The sequence below is a fragment of the Maylandia zebra genome, linkage group LG8, assembly GCF_041146795.1.
Source record: "Maylandia zebra isolate NMK-2024a linkage group LG8, Mzebra_GT3a, whole genome shotgun sequence".
Classification (NCBI taxonomy): domain Eukaryota; kingdom Metazoa; phylum Chordata; class Actinopteri; order Cichliformes; family Cichlidae; genus Maylandia; species Maylandia zebra.
The window spans coordinates 24,546,901-24,563,937 of NC_135174.1; the positions used below are offsets into that span (position 1 = coordinate 24,546,901).

Below are 17,037 nucleotides of genomic sequence, written 5' to 3' on the forward strand. Positions count from 1 at the left end.
TTTGATAGAAACACCTGGAATAAGAAAAAGTTGCTGTGTGAATGTGTGTGTGAGGGATGAACGAGACATGTTGTATAAAGCACTTTGAGTGCAGTACAATAGAAAAGTGCTGTATTCAAACTAGTCCATTTAGCATTACGTAGAAATTGATTTTCATAATTTATATTCAAACTGTAAAAACATGTCTAAGAATCAGTGATAATCTTGCATGAAAAACGCTGTCGACTACTTTGTTAAGTGGTGTGAGATCTTTACCTCGGGCAGGTTCCACAGAGACCTGGAGCCATCTCTTAGATAGTAGTAGGTCTGCCCCTGCTCATCCAAAGATTTGATCCACTGTTACACACAATGCACTTGTTTTAGTTAAACATGTCTCGGTGTTACAGAAAAAGTTAATTACTGTAAATAGTTAAAAAAAAATGTCTTGCTCAGGTAGTTTCACTTCCTTAGGGCTAAAACAACGCTCACACATGATCTGCTGCATGCTGCTGGAGAAAATGTTACTGAAAATGGTATCCACGCTAATCTCAGTGCAGATGAGGACTTTGTCGCATATTTGGATGTAATGTAATTACAAACTAAGACGCTTGCAAATGCACATCACATGACCAGTCATGCATGGGCTGGGCGCGCATGGTGCAGCATAAACAGGAAGCAGAGAACTGGTTTCTTCTTGAAAATACTACAGAGGAAGAATGGCAATAGACAAACAGTACAACCAGAGTTTTTTCCACTTTGGCTGCCAATGAGGTGAAACTGTTACTGAAAGAACTAAGTGGTAATTTGAGGACAGAATGTAGTTTTACAAAGCAAACCAGGACTGTAACTGTGATTTATTACTAGAGGAAATCTAGGTAACAGGAGAGGAGAACTCAAACAGCCCAGATATGATGTTTATCTTATTTGTTTTTTATGACTAACAAGACCCGAGCACCACCCGAGCACCACTTCAAAAACTTTCTGTTTGAGTCCACGAAGAATAAAACACTGCTCCATATTTGAACTAACACTAGGGTTTCCATAAGACTTTGTTTTAAAGGTCTTAAAAGTGGCGTGGATGCTTGGCATTAACGCACTAAAATGACACGTTTTTTGGCAAAAACATATTACAGTGAATGGAGCCTGAAATCCTGTCCAGGAGTCAAACTGGGTGGACTGCACGTGACGATTTTGTAACTTTCCAAAACAGATCCATGGTCTGTTCACACAGTAACCGGACAGAAGTGTGTGATGGGGAAAATATGCAGTGTTTGTCATTTTCTCTCAACTCTATTCTTAGCCACACTAGCTACACTCCTCCCTGGATAATTGCACAACTGGAATGACGTCAAAACAATCACAGATAACATTGATATACTGGGTTTCCAAACAATCATCATGGTAACTATGCTGGAACGTGTTTGAAGCCGTTTCATCACATTTTCAAACGTTTTGCAAGATAATTAACCTGAATTCTGATTGGGCAGACCTGATCTGGAGAGTTTTCACTGGTGAACACCCACGTCCCATCTTTCTCCACAGTGAGGTTCCAACCAGCCGGGGTGTTGCGGTCCAGGTTGGCCCTGGGGATTACGGGCCGGGTCACATGGGTGAAGCTGTAGTCTTTTGGGATTGGGGCTGGAGGTCCTGTGGCATGGGTGTCCTCATAGCCCTCTGGTGGATCTGCAGGCGGGTAATCCTCCGAGGGGTAGTCCTCCTCCGGTAAAGGAGGCTGGGGATGAAGACACAGTACGTTAAGTTACACATAAGTCCCACTCAGGGTTCAACACATGAGCTGTGACCCAAATGGGTTTTGTTTTATTTTACGAGGAAAATACTAAACCAAAACTAGGAACTGGTTTGATTTGGCAAAGCAATGCATAAGCACTTAAAATATGGAAAAGAGTCAATGTGGTTCTACGTGAAAGTCTCAAAATCCATCTTCTGACAGTTTTTAAGGCTTCAAATGAAGCAATTTCTTTTCTTTTGCAAAAGTAAGAAAGACAAATGAAAGGCCTGAATGGAAATAGTTCCCCCTTTGCAAACTTTATTGTAAGCATAACATTAAAAAACCAAAAGATAAGTGAGACTTTATGTCAAGGATAAAATAATTATTGTCACTTTATGTCGTTTTTAGGCATTAAAAAGCATCAATTAATCAGCAACGTAAAACCCTTATGAACTGTCGGGATTGTATATATATCCATGCCTTGATGTAAAAGCAATGAATTCATTAATTCACCAACTATGTTTTTATAATCATGCTTGTATATTTCTCGCAGTCAAGCCTGCTGTTATTGTGGTGGGCTAAAAAAAAAAAGAGCAGAAAATGAATGTGTATTCTGATGAATTCCTAATGTCGTAATCATGAGTCAACTCCTTTATCACTGCATAAAGTTCCTTCAGACAAATTGGTGACCCGGCCTTTGGTGACAGAGAGGCCCCCAGAACCTCTCTGTTTCCACGATGGAGGAAAGCTGGCTTAAAGGAAGCTAAAATGGCTTGTTCCACACAATGTAGGAACCCGAGACCGCATTAAGGCCCGGTATAAAATAATTAAGGCTTATTTTCAACTCTGAATTATGCAAAGTTACTCTAATAAGTCCAAAATTTCTAATGAGGAATATAACATCCGCCTTGCACAACCCCCAACAAACACAAACATATCCAGCACAGAGAAAGAAAAAAGCGCCTTTACTCCCTGGAAGAACTTGTGCTTATTTCATCACGATTACAACATATGAATTTCACCAGAATACACATTCACAGATATTACTGCTCAATTTTTAATCTTTTTTACTTAGAACTGCAGGCCTCCCTGTAAACACTGATAACTCAAGATTGAAGAACAGTAATACCAACATTCATGAAAAAGTATTAATTCATGCACGTTGGTTCATGAGATTTTGATGCTTAGCTCTGTGATATACCATCACGGTCAGTTGCCATCTAAGTCTAATGATTTAATCCCCCCTTGGTGAATCTTGACCTCCTGTTTTATTAGCGCTGCTGTTTCACAGCAAGAGAATCCCAAGTTTTAAACCACAATATGCAGTTTTGTTTTCCATAAGCTCTGATTTCTCTCACTATTAAAAAACATGCTATGTTAATACTGCCATTCTTGGCCTAGGATGCTCTTAATCCCAAGAGTTTCATTTCCTGTTTAATAAAGAATAATAATAGTAAAAGTATTAACGCCTCCTCGGCCCTTTCCTGTTTTGAAATGTTGCTACATCCCACGGAATCATCTTGATTGGATAATTTCTTACTGTGACCCCGAAATAGAGCTTGATGACTTCCCTATGACTTTCATAAATGAGTCAGAATAGTTTCATGACCTCGGTGTATTATTCTTTCTTGGCCTATTAATGCTTTTTCTCCAGCTCAGAAAAGTCATTCAAGGGGAAAAATGGGGTCACTGCCTGCTTGCACTGTTAAAAAACTTTTCATGATATAAATGTGAGTGGTAATTTGAAGTGAACTGTTTCTCAAATTTGCCCAATTTCCCAGAAGAAACAAAACATCACCAATAATTTTTAGGTAATTTAAAATGAGCACAGATGCCTGTCTTCATTTAAAGTTAAGAGACAATACTACTTAGTGTCCACTGTTGTGGATATTAAGTGCCAGGGCTGTGAGATTCCCTGATGAAAATGAGTCCTACTAGCTATGTAGGTGCAGGAGATTTAATTCCATTAAAAGCAGACTGTATTTACAGCTTTCCCTTGGGTGAAGCTAAAACAGGAGACAGAGAGCGGCTAAGTAGAGCAGCCATGCTGTCCTTACCCGCTCATCCTCATGAAACCTGTGCACACTCATAGGCTCCATCAGAGGCGGGTAGGGGCTCTGAGGATGCTCAGGGGGCTCCCAAGATGTTTCCCCAGACATTGGGTTGTAGAAGTATGGGCGACCACTGGTCTCATCCACTAACTGCTCCCAGTCTGAGGTCCACACCGGTGGGGAGGCGGTGGACAGAGAAAGGACAGGAGATTGAGGAGGTGAGGGGGAATAAGGCTCCTCTGCAGGGAGTGGTTCGGGGTCTGTGGAGGGGTCTACAAAAGGGCTGTCCCAGGTTGTGCGCCCTGTGTTGGGGTGGTAGTAATACTCCTGTCCACTTTCGTCGTCAACGTGCACCTCCCATCCCTCTGGGTTAAGGTAGGAAGGAGAGTAGGACGAAGGAGCCGATGGAGGAGACTCTGAGATGCTTTTCCGGAGCTCTGCTACATTGACGTACACTGCTGACCGGAGATTTTCATCCTGCACCTGTGGAAAAACAAAGAAGGGACTCATTCATATGTGCTTCTACATTACAAAACACAAGTTTAAAGCAAACAAAGTAGATTCTTCTGTGGAGTTCATTTTTGAAGGTGTCAAACTCAGATCTTGTCACTTTAGTGTTCCTGTAAACACACAAAAAAGTAGCGCAAGTATTGTCAGCAGTGTCAAGTACTTGTCTTCAGTCCACTGCTCTTACTATTGCTCTTTATAAGTCAGCCTTCCGCATCTTACAGAGCACAGGAAGTAGCTTAGAGCTGAAAAAACCCCCACAGACACGCTCTTCCCTCAGTAATAATCAAAACCTATATTTGTCCACAAAACCACCTCCACATGGGTTTAAGCACCGTCTGTATTTAGCACTTGCTGCCATAGTTGATCATGTGCTGATCAGTGGTGGGTTTTGCGAAGTTTTTGTTAAATACTGTATTAAAAATAAAAAAAATAAAAAATAAAAATAACAACCACACAAATAACACCAAACCACAGGCCAACCATAGATGTTTGAAAACTAGGGTATGCGTTACTATTGCGCATCAGCTTTGGTCCTCTTGTTCGACTGCAAACCAGTTAACTACCTATTTCATTTCATTTTCTCTCTCAATGGGTTGTTAGGTCCTCAGTGTCACATTGCTTTCATGAAAAGAGTTCCACATGAGTCCACTTGCTGCATGGCAGGAACACAACATGCAAAACAATCCTGATCATCACAACTAATTTGTTTAAAGAACACCAGCGAGAGTGAGTGCGATGAAAGGCTGCCACTGTCCTCAACCTTTCCTTAGTTACAAGTAGGTACCTGAAACAACTCCTGCCCAAAAAAAACAAAAAAACCTTTGCTTTAAGTTACTGTGCTCTCACCTGTGCTCCACTATTCCTTTTTGTAAGACTTCTGAACATGGTGGCACAGATAAAAAGACAGGCTCCTTTCTGCTGCAGACTTTCCCATAAACTACCTCTTGTCACATAGGTAGTCTCATTTTTTATATTTATCAAGACTTGAGACCTGCGCATGTCAGTGCTGTATCTGGTCATAACTGCAATAAACAGAGTCCACAAAAGGAAAAAAAGTGCTAACAGGAAGCAGCAGAAAGTAACTCAGTACATGTCACAATCACAATAATAGCACAATACCTGCAGAAAATCTGATGAACAAATAGCAGAAATGCTCTCCGTCAAATTCATCTAAAGCTTTGTTTGTTGGGCATTATCTTTTTTTGGCATATTAAATACAACATACAACTACTTGGAGGTGGGGAGACAGTCTATTTGTAACTTTACAATATAACTAAATGTAGTGTATGTATGCAATTGACATTATATCAATACGCTAATATTTAATAACCGTCATGGACATCGTCTGGTTATCCGAGCTGCCCTTATTTCGACTATGATCAGTTTTAAGGTACTATTCCTTAACTGCTTTACACCTGAAAGGCAAATATGACAGTTTTTACTGCACGATAAACATGCACATACACTGGGCGATAGTATTTAGTCCATTTTTATCTTCATAAAAAACGGTCAAAGGAAAAAATGCAACACGGTGATCAGGACACTGACAAAGTTCCAAGAATAATCAAACCTGCATGTTTCATGCAAACCTTATTTATAATTTGAGCATTGGAATGTGCACGGATTCTTGCTTCAAGCCTGCCCATATGGAAAAGAAATAGTAAAAACTTATATGATTTACTCATGAAAGTGGCCTCTTTCTCATTACTTTCATATATTGTTTTAGTAAGTATCCAAAACATACAAGTTTCATTATATAATTTTTCAAGGGATCTTATGTGTTTTCACTCTTGTATGCTTTTCATACAAGTTTCACACAAGACAGATACAAACTTTATAAGATTTATATATATCTTTTCCATATGGGTGACTTGTACAGTTTTTCCTTCCTCACAAACGAGGAAGTCACTACACATATATGTACAGTCAGTCGGCATCAATTACATTGTTATGTTCTTTTCCAGACTTTATTTATTAGGTACAATGACAGCCACCAACGTAATCCGTTTCTGCATGAGTTCTTTTGCTTGGGAATGCAGGATTATTAGTTGTCAATGAGTATTTGAAATAGAGATGCGGCTGTTTTAGTACAAGTAAAGGCCATTTTTTGTAGCACCTTTGGCTTTAGTAGTCATTGTTAGAGTCCCGAAGCAGAACTTCTGGGGAAAAAGCACCTTGGAAGCCAAATCATTGCAGTACATGCCACATAACAGCAACATCCAGTGAAGTAGTGTTGCTTTCTCTCCCACCCAGTCAATGACATGATCCTATTTGACTCTTTACATGTAGTAAAGGCCAAAATAATAATAAAAAATCCTTAAATAATCTTAAAAGAGAAAACAAATGAAATGTAAGGAAAGAGAGCAGTGGATTGACATGCAGTGACAGTCGCGCAAGCTAGGAACTGATCAGAGACTCGCTGTGGTTGGTCTATGTGCTTTAACCACTTGGCTTTTGGGTCACCCACACAGTACCCCAACTTAGAGCAGGCAGATAAATGTAGGTGATAAAAATAAAAGAGCAACGAGAGCATTTCTCTATTGCACTGTGTGTGTTTTTATCTATACAGTGTTAGCACTTGGCTTATTATTGATCTTGATATAACTATGGGGCAAGCGATGAGGACAACCAGACAGCTGACCCCAAAACACATTGATCCTGAACAACACAACTGTACAGACAGACACAGAGGAAATGAAAGAGCTGCATCATTGATCTCTGAAATAGCTATGCTGGAAGGTCCCTATCCTTTGGAGAAAACACTAAAACTTAACTGCACGTGATCGAAGCAAAACTGTGCATACGCATATACAGTAATACAATAACAACATCTGAGCATAGTTATATCAGTCACTCGTGTAGGTGGAATTATGGTGTACTTACTACCAGTGTTAATACAGTTCACTAAAAAGGAAACACTAAAGGTAGGTGGGTGGGTGAAAACATTTTAGTAAAATGGCAGTAAAATAAAAACTAAACTTTACATAAAACAGCCTGACTTGTATTGTTGTATTATCACCATCTTACAAAGTCTTACAACATTACAAATACTACAAATCTCATAGTAACAGAACCCAAAACCGTGAATGAGCTTAAATGAGCCAAGCCATTCCTTAAACTGAGTAATGAAAATAAATAGTAAAAAAAAACAAAACTTATTTTCAGCCCATGTGGACTCTATTTACAATGACGTCTGAGTTGTTAATGTTAATTTTTGTTCACAAAAACACCAATCAGGTAAAAAAAAATTAAACACAATAATGCTTTTAAGCCTTTAAGTGCGTTCTGTAGTTAACATTTGAATGCAGATCTTTGATTTGTAAGGACGTTTCTCTGAACTGATGCTTTTGCTTTGGGAAAATGTTTGGATGAACCTGGCGACAATGTCAACTTTAGTTACGTGACTGTGTGTCCAAAAAATGTACTGAAAAATTAAAGGCTAATTTTAGCTCTATCAAGTTGTTGTACAAACAAAACTGACGATTCAAACGTCAACCCATAAAGACCGAGACTATCAGTCACATGTGAGATGAAAATTTACATCTTTGAGACTGATACCAACATCACTCTAACACAGGAACCGAACTAACAAACAAAGTTTGGGTCCAAACTAACATTAAAAACCAACATGGCACAGTTAGTACGCCATGTACGTCACCTTACTTGGTACAGGAAACAAAATAAGTGCAGGGGCGATGTGATCACGTTAGAGAAAACAGGAAGCACATCATTTATCAAGTTTATAAGGATACAAAAACAAACCAATGAATAAAACTGAGCTTTTCATTATAAGCTTCTTAAATAATGATCACCTACCTTAGAAGGCACCGGCAGGGCCATGCCCCGCTTGGACCGGTGACCTGGCCAAAACCTGGACTGCATTTCCACCATCTTTATGTTGTACTATCTAGAGGAGCCATCCATCCAAAAGACACCAAAAACTAGCGACTTAACCGTGCGACTACATTTGGTCCGCTTGTGCTGGGATAGAGGTGAGTGCACACCAAGAAGCACACGCTTACATCCTCCTCACACTGCAGCTGTGACAGTTGCACCCAGACTGAAAGGAGAACTGTGAGCTGTGTGACAACAGCAGCAGGAAGGGACTGTGTAAGGACTGGGTGAGACGTGCGTGCACGTCAGACTGTGTGTGTGTTTGTGCACGCCTATGCATGAATTCCTGTGCACAGGATAGGGGGGTAGAGGGTAACCGTCTGCCAGCAGCCCAAAGCAGAAACACACAGTGAAAACAAGACAGAGGGAACTGTAAGATAGAGGGAGCAGCAGAAACTCTGCAGGTCACTGCAACCTACTTCCTGACTGAGTACCCATAAGATAAAAAAGGAAATTACAGCAATGGAAACAAACTTTTTGGAAGGAAACATGTTATATTCACAACAGAGGAAAAGTAAGATGTTTTGAAACGGTAGAGCTTTTAAAATCTCTTGGTTTTCTTATGTAGAACCAGCAGCTTCCATATAGTGTGTAAAGTGTACACTAATGCCTACACCTAAGTGCCACTAGTGCCTACACTTTATTAATGGCTGAGACCTGCTAGTAGGTCACAGCTAATAATGTGTGTGTGTGTGTGTGTGTGTGTGGGGGGGGGGGGGGGGGGGGGGGGGGGGAGCAAACATTTCCCAGAAAAGGAAATGGAAAAGCTGCTTTTTCACAGGTTTGTCTGATGAGTGTTGCTAAATCTACAGACTACATGTGGGTGGATGCTTGAAACAGGAAGTCTAGTTTCTGTTCAATTGAATTGTTCAGTCAACACTTCCTCCTGCATGGGACAACATAGCCAGCTGGGCTTCAGAGAGTGTGGGTATGTTTTATGGAAGATTTGGAATTTGGCTTTATCCTGAATAAGGTTTGAGTGTAACTTCTCTTTTTATATTGTTGAAATTTAAATTCTTGCAGGTTACAGGGTATACGGCAGAAGACAGTGCTGCAAAGAACATCCAAAAAGCATTTTCATTAATGCAGGAGTGTCAGGTGTATTAGTTAGTGGGCTATATGTACACCAATAAAGTTAGGTGGCAGGTGTGGCTCTTCACATGAGGTTTTTCTGAAATGTAACTGAAATTTTAAGTTAGTGTGAAAGCTTTTATTTTTAATGAACTATCAACTATTTGCAACTATTTATATAAAAAAGTGAAGGACAGCCTGAGAGAACTGAAACTTAATATATCAATAACAAAATAACTAAAGAAAATAACACTTTATATTCACACAACTTGTCGAGATGCAGAAATGCATTTAACTTTCGACAGATGTCTACTTCTGTACTTAGGTTTATTGAACAAAAAAAAGCTGAATTATTAATGACTTCAATACAGTTTTCACATTTATCATGCAGCAGGCCAGAATGAACTCGTGGGCCACATGATTCCCCTGCATGAAATCTTCTATTTGTAATGTGCATAAAACCACCTGCATAATATTAGCTGACATTTTAGTGAACATATGGGTGATAAGGTATACAAAAGCTTGTCCTGCTTATTCTTTTGCACTATATACTTCATAAGAGCTACTTTCAGTGGCTCCCTTATTCAAAAGGAGTTGTCATACCGGGTAGCTATCAATACTGCCACAGACACAACCCCAAAAGAATTTGTGTCTCCTCTCTGGATCAAACTGGGGATCTTTTACTAGTAAGATAAATGTACACAACTACACTACAGATGGACTATAAGCTTAAAATGTTGCATATATTTTGTACAGCAACTGGGAGCCCAGTGTATATAATGTACGAATGACTATTTGAAATAACACTGACTTGAGCATGACAAAGCTTTAACCAATTGCAAAAAAACAACATACAAGCCCGACTAACCCCAGGTATTTGGATTAATCAGCTGAACTTAACCAGTTAGGATGTTTTGCTACATTTACTATAGCCAACAAGCTAGCTAACAAGCTAGCACAAGCTATGATTAGCCCATGATCAGTTCTGAACAGTTTTCCCTCCATGAACAAAAAGTCTAGCTCATCTTAACATTAATTTTACTGAAGCGTGGCCCCATGGAAATTCATATCAGCGTTTGTTTGTATCATTCATGGAATTTCTATTGTGCTGGAAGCCAATCTTTTATTGCTATCTGTGTACTTAGGGCACATTTTCATTACAAACGCTAGCTATGAACCTGTTTGGTGCTGTATGGAAGGAGAGAAGCTTTTGGGAAAAAAGTGTTATCCTTTGGATTTTCACTGCAAGCTCAACCCGAACTCCTCACATAAAATCGGCCTACACACTGGTAGAAATAAAGACAGTGGAGAAGGCCTAAATTCTTTCATTTATGTTTACACAATGGCAATATAAAAAACTTTTACGGGATTAAGAAGGCACCTAAGTGCATCTTTAAGTGCCTCAGTAAGATAGTTTGCTAGTCAAATCCATCTAATCACAGAAATAATGATAGTGTTGTGTCAGATTTTGAGATACGTTTCCAGCTGTAATGGAGAATATCTGGAGGGCATCTGTTGTATTGTTTTGTCTAAGATGCCAAGTAAATGGCTCCTTTTTGATAATGTTTTTGAGCGTTATTCAAGGAGAAAACCCTTCAGTGCAGAGCAGACAACTCTATGCCCTCAGCTATGCATGAAGCAGCAATCTGCTTGATTACTTAACCACATTAGCGCTCATCCAATCAAACAATGGAGAACCAAATTGGGGCCCAAATCACGCCACAAGCACACAGTTGAGCTATTGAATCGGTCTGGCTCCACTCGCTCTTACATCACACTCATCATTGGTCCAGAATCCTGGAAGACTCCATAAATGCCCAATGTGGAATCCATCAGCTTATCACATTCTTATCTATGCTCTCCAGGCCAGCTTTGCATGCCGATGTGAAAAACCCGCTGATGCTGTTTGTTGATTTCAGATTTCTCCCACTCACACTTTGTAGGTGAAGTGTTTTCTGTGTAGGAGCGAGGGAGGATTTAAGTACCAGTCGAAGTAATGCTCTCTGGGGAAACTATAAACCAGCCAAGTGAAATGGAAACCTTGGTGTTTTGCAAAAATACCACCTTGACATTTTTTACAGGTGAAAGTAAATATCAACAGTTTGCGTGCAAACACACTGGAAATAAAAATAAAATTCGGGACTTCACTTGCAGCTTTTGATTCTGGGAACTTTTTCTTAGTTCTTAACAAATAGAAAAAAAAGGCAGGATTACTGTAAGCAAGCACATCATAACAAAACTAAGAAAGCATTTTAAAAATAATAATTGCACAAAAGACATTCCTGAGCATATGACTAATATATCCCTTGATAAAGACCAACTGAAGCTTCCTTTAGAGTAGTTTTACATTATTTTGCATTTGTAAACTAAATGAGCAGCTGCACTAAGAAAATAGTAATAATAATTTAAAAAGGTTACAATAAAGTTACAGAGCTTAGCATCCAAGACCTGGGAGAGAAATGCTCAGAAATTTAATGTTTAACAACAAATGTCAAGAATATATTTATGAAATCCTCAAAAACGCTTCTGATTGTGGTTATGTCCAAAACGATTCACTCATTCACTAATCCCAGTGTCCTACTTTGGGAGTTTTATTTAAAAGAGTACATAGCACGCTCATTACTGGATGGACACTACTGGCAAATTTCCTATTTCCTGTTATAGATTTATTTTACATCTACTGTATGTCTCAAAATCTGAAAAGTGTTGCGAATAGGGAAGGGCCTTAAACTTGCATGTTTAATGACTAGTAGGGGCTCATTCATGTAGTTGTAACAACACTTCCAGTTCCACAGAACTCTATGGGGGCCCTCAGCTCCCATGCTCTGTGACCACAGAAAACACTGTAATAATGACCTTATAGTTTATGGTCTTACTGAATAACATCACAACAATGATTTTATTGTTGTAATGTTTACGATGTTTAAACCATCAAAACACTGAATGTTTCATTAGAGGACTTCACTAACCTGTTTGTAACAGTGTGCCTACTTGGGAGTCAGAACTTAAGGCATGGTGAGATACTGTAAATGCACTGAATAGGGTGTAGCTGTACATATGGACATCACTACAGAATGGTGAACCTACTGTATAGTCAACTGTACAGTGAAGAGGGGCTGATTTTGTACACATGCTTTGACATCTGTACAAAAATATCACTTGTTTCTCAAGGCTGTACCTGGCTGAACAGGCTGAGATTACATATCTCTTTATGTAATCTCATATTTCCACATAAAATTACAAAATATGTCCTTTTTTTTTTTACAGATAACTATATGTTTAATACCTAAATTATGACTTAAGAACCAAGTCAAACCAAATTACCTTCGCAAGAGCAGTTTTATTTGCCAACAGTGTAAAATATTGAATGTGAGAAATGTATTGGTAAAACATGACAGGCATAAACTGGATCTAAGTCTGACTCTCTGAGGTCACGGTATATATTTAGTTCTTGTCTCACACTTACATGCTGAACAAGTTGTTAAACCTTAAACTATAAAAAAACCTAACTCTGTCAAAACACATCATAATATGCATACTTATTTTCACCAAAACTAAAATGTGGTGAAAATGAAAGGACTTGCCTGACCAGGAAGCTAAAAGCACCCGTTCTGCCTGATGTACACATGTGCTGTGCACAGAAATGCCTGACAGGACACTCACACTACCTGTTGGAGCAGTTTCTTGGCATCTGATGTTGTTTCACAGAGCACCAGGAATTATTAGTCTTAAAAGGTGCAGGGTGAGGCATTACTTTTAAAATGCCAATACACATGTATATATATCAAAGGCTCCAGTGCTATCTGTGATGTGGATTATGAGACACGTTTACTTTTGCTGCCAGACATCAATAATTGAACCTTGTACTTCTGGATGATAAAAGAGCCAATTGACACAAGTTAGGTATTTATGAGTCATACTGGCCATAAACATCAGACCTGAATTAAAGTTTGCATTCTACAACAATAGTTTCACAACCTGAGCTTCACTCGACAAACTTAACTTCCCATCTGAAAGCCCAGAACAGCCCAAACTCCCTACCACATTAAGTGACCTACATTTTGGGCTAATTGCAAGTTCTGCACATTACATATGCACACACACGCCAACTGCATGGCAGGGCTGGCATTAAAAGCTCCAAAGCCCTGCTTGTTGGGAGTCAGGCCAGACCCCCTCGCATCACCATGGAGATGGCCCTCCATTGTGGGGTAAGAATTAATGCACTTGAGGGGTCCTGGCACGTCTACAGTCCCGTTACAAGTGTGTGGGGGGTTCATTCATGTTTACACAGAGGAGACGAGAAGGACAAATTATGGTTTAAAATGCAGGAATTCAACTGCACCGCTTCGCAAAAATCATTTCTGGGAGGTGGTAAAAATCTCCCACTGAAGCAACAAACTGTGCTGGTAATTACGGCGTAATGCACACCAAATCACTGGGTATAGTGGGAGAGGCTGTAGACATTACATGACTCAAAGTGCCACACACATTTGGTAGAAACTGAGCAGAAACCCAATCAAACACACCTTCTCCTTCATAAACCCCAGTGCTGTCTGACGTCACGTATTCCTTGCAACAGGTGCAAAAGACGACGGGAAGTGTCGTGAAACTTACCTGAAGCAAAAGTTTCAAGTCACCAAACTACATCCGACAGGAACATAAGGTTAAATGTTGCCGTGTGTTTCATCGTTTCCCTGCCGTGCGCATATGATCACAATTCCCCGGATCGTAACCGGTGCTGGGAAACCAGGTAGCAGCTGGAGGTTTTGGGAGTGGCTGGCAGATTTTCGCTTTAACTCCTTCCTCTCCCCAGGAAAGGTCAACCAGCTGACACAACCTGTTTGTAACCTGTTCTGGAGTGTCATCACAGCCACAGACTGTATTTTTCAAGTCCCAGAGCTAAAAACAGCCCCTCCTTCAGCTGCACTGCAAAGCCGTTTCATCCACTGCAAACCTCCAGCTCCTCCCGAAGTTTAACCACATCTGTTTAATACAAAGGTGAACCATACGCACCTGATAAAAGTGATCCCGCACCCTCAGAAACTTTCGCTGAGTAAAACTGAGGTCTTGAATCAGCTTTTACCGAAGTATTCAAGGAACACCTCTTTTTTTTTTCAGCCATTGAAATGGCATGAAGGGAAAGACCGGGCATTCATATGCTGATGAGCTGGCTCTGACACACCGCAATCAACCGAAACGGTATTCTAAGTCCTTCCTTCACTAGTGTCAACACCAATAAATGGTGGGATCTTATATCTAAGCAAATCCAACCATTCAGTGCTCAGGTTAACCAGGAACACGTTCAATAATATTACACGTGAATCTCTGTTGATCTTGGTTGGGACTAGGCGTGAATTTGATATGAGAGTGTTTTGTAGCTTCAGAAAGAGCCGCACGCAAACAGCCGCAAGGGATGTCCCTTGAGTCAGCAGGGGCTGGGGACAGCACAATTAAAAAGCGCATATAAAACCTGGGATGTAGACTTAGAAAGAAGTGATCGTTGAAGCTCGCTCCTCAGAGCATTATGGGTAATGTAGGCAGCAGCTTTCAAACATAGACTGTATATAAAAGCTGGATACAACCCATGTTGAAGCACTTTGAACCCACATTCTTTTTGATGACCATTAGGGAGCTGTACTACGAAACTACTTCAGCATAGCTTAGCTTTCTCTGCATTAGCTGGCTCGACAAAACCTAAAAACAAAACAATCCTGTGTTGTTAGTAACAGGTTACATATGTAAAATAATTGTATTCCTTCGGCACAAAATCTCTATAGCACTTAAAACATGCTCTGAGCCTTACATGGTACAGGTAGGTTACCATAGTGATTTAGCTAGATTAAAAAAGAGAGCTAAACCTTTAGTACTTCTTACAACAGATGTTTTTTATTTCTCAAATAGCCCTCAGCTCTCGGGATCTATGGCCTCAAAAACGTTCTGATCAGTTTATGATGTCATTTGCTAGTTTAAAGTTTTACTGAATACAACATGATGAGCGTTTTATGCATTGTGAAACCTGTTAGCTAAAAGATCATGGTTACCCTGTGACTGACATTTCACCACCATATGAATATGGAGATGTAGAAGGCAGTGGTGGCAGGAGTCCACGTCCATCTTTTAAATACAGTTTAGGCTTTAATGAAGGTTGGCTCCTAAAAATAAGTTCTCCCATTTCTGGTTAGAATGGATACATATGCATTAATAGTACTACTAAGGTATTACTAGTATAATGGGGCCCTTTTTTGTACAACACATTCTTCTCTTTGATTTTTTTTGTGTTCCCAACAGTACTTAGGTACCTTCACTGTTTTTAGTTGAATCCTTAACGCTAGTAAGTTCAGTGGTTTTACAGTTACTAGTTCCAGTTCAGGTATTTTCACAGCTTTTGAAAGATATAATAAGAGTAATATAATAATATGTTAAGTCATGTTGCCTGTCGTTGCCTGTAGGCTTTTTTGGGGTGCAGCATGTAAGCCTCACCTTTCTTAACTCAATTCAAGCCTCCACACGATCCTATTTCTGCCCGTGTCCCGTGGGATTTCCCAGACAATGGGTCTGCTCGGCTCATAGGTTTTCTATTTAAGGAGCAGGCCATTTAAATCTGGATTTTGCCATGTATTTTATAAAAATCAGTTAAGATTACAGTTTTAGATGCTCTAGAATAAAAAGACAAGACAATATGTTAAGGATAATAAATACTGAGATATGTACATGTTTGCAGGTTTAATAACAGTCTGCAAATACTGTATGATCAATAACATCAACAGAACTGTGCTTCTTTATTTTTGTTTTGGGTCTTTTACTTATATATATATATATAAAATATATATATATATATATATATATATATATATATATATATATATATATATATATATATTTTATATATATTCAGATATATATATATATATATATATATATATCTGAATATATATAAAATATATATATATATATATATATATATATATATATATATATATTTTATATATATTCATATATATATATATATATATATATATATATATATATATATATATATATATATATCTGAATATATATAAAATATATATATATATATATATATATATTATATATATTCAGATATATATATATATATATATATATATATATATATATATATATATATATATATATATATATATATATATATATATATATATATATCTGAATAATACGTAATGTCACACAGTGTGTTTCTCAGCACACTTGCTTTTCTACTGTTTATAGTGGACAGAGAAGAGATAACTGGATAAATCTTTCTATGGGAATTCTAGTTTACTAGTCTGAGAATTTGAGATGTTGAAACTGATGTTTAAATGCTAGTCAGTTCTCTTCTCAGTTCTCCTAAGAGCAGGAAGTGAAATAGTTAGAGCCACAGATGGGCCGAGGCTTCACCTGGGATCCCCAACATGCAGCAGAAGTTCCCAGTGTTTTTGTTATGTTCTCTCTGAAAATAAAGCAGCGCTTCATTGCACATGTTTCATAAGTGATAACCTCCTCTTATGCTGCATAAAGTGAAACTTCTAAACTAAGTCTAGTTCGTCGTGTTTGTTGCATAAAAACATGAATACAAGCATTTTCAAGGCACATTTTTTGTGGCTTTAAACGTGCATTGATGCAGTGCTAAACAATAACACAGTCAAACCTGCAGTGGGGGTTAAAGCTTTTTAAAGCACTGTAATGTGTAAGCATAGCTGCCATACCTTACATGACAAAATTGCACCCTCTTGTGGCAGAAAACCCCCGTGTTCATCAATTGAGGTGATACAGAATGAATGAAGC

General features: G+C 38.8%; 1 protein-coding gene across 2 annotated transcripts in view; it reads right to left on the reverse strand.

Annotated features, from left to right (window-relative positions):
• Positions 1 to 17,037, reverse strand: part of arhgap27 (Rho GTPase activating protein 27) — a 31,923-nt gene that overhangs the window by 11,488 nt on the left and 3,398 nt on the right. The window contains exons 1-4 of one of the 2 annotated variants that reach the window (XM_012920635.3): positions 8,086 to 8,341; positions 3,766 to 4,242; positions 1,469 to 1,711; positions 256 to 336 (exon numbers count right to left, since the gene is read on the reverse strand). In XM_012920635.3, the coding sequence (XP_012776089.1) occupies positions 256 to 336; positions 1,469 to 1,711; positions 3,766 to 4,242; positions 8,086 to 8,160 (876 nt within the window). In that variant the 5' untranslated portion in view covers positions 8,161 to 8,341. Of the gene's footprint in view, positions 1 to 255; positions 337 to 1,468; positions 1,712 to 3,765; positions 4,243 to 8,085; positions 8,342 to 17,037 lie in introns of those variants that run through there. The other variant, XM_004556738.5, reaches the window with a different exon arrangement.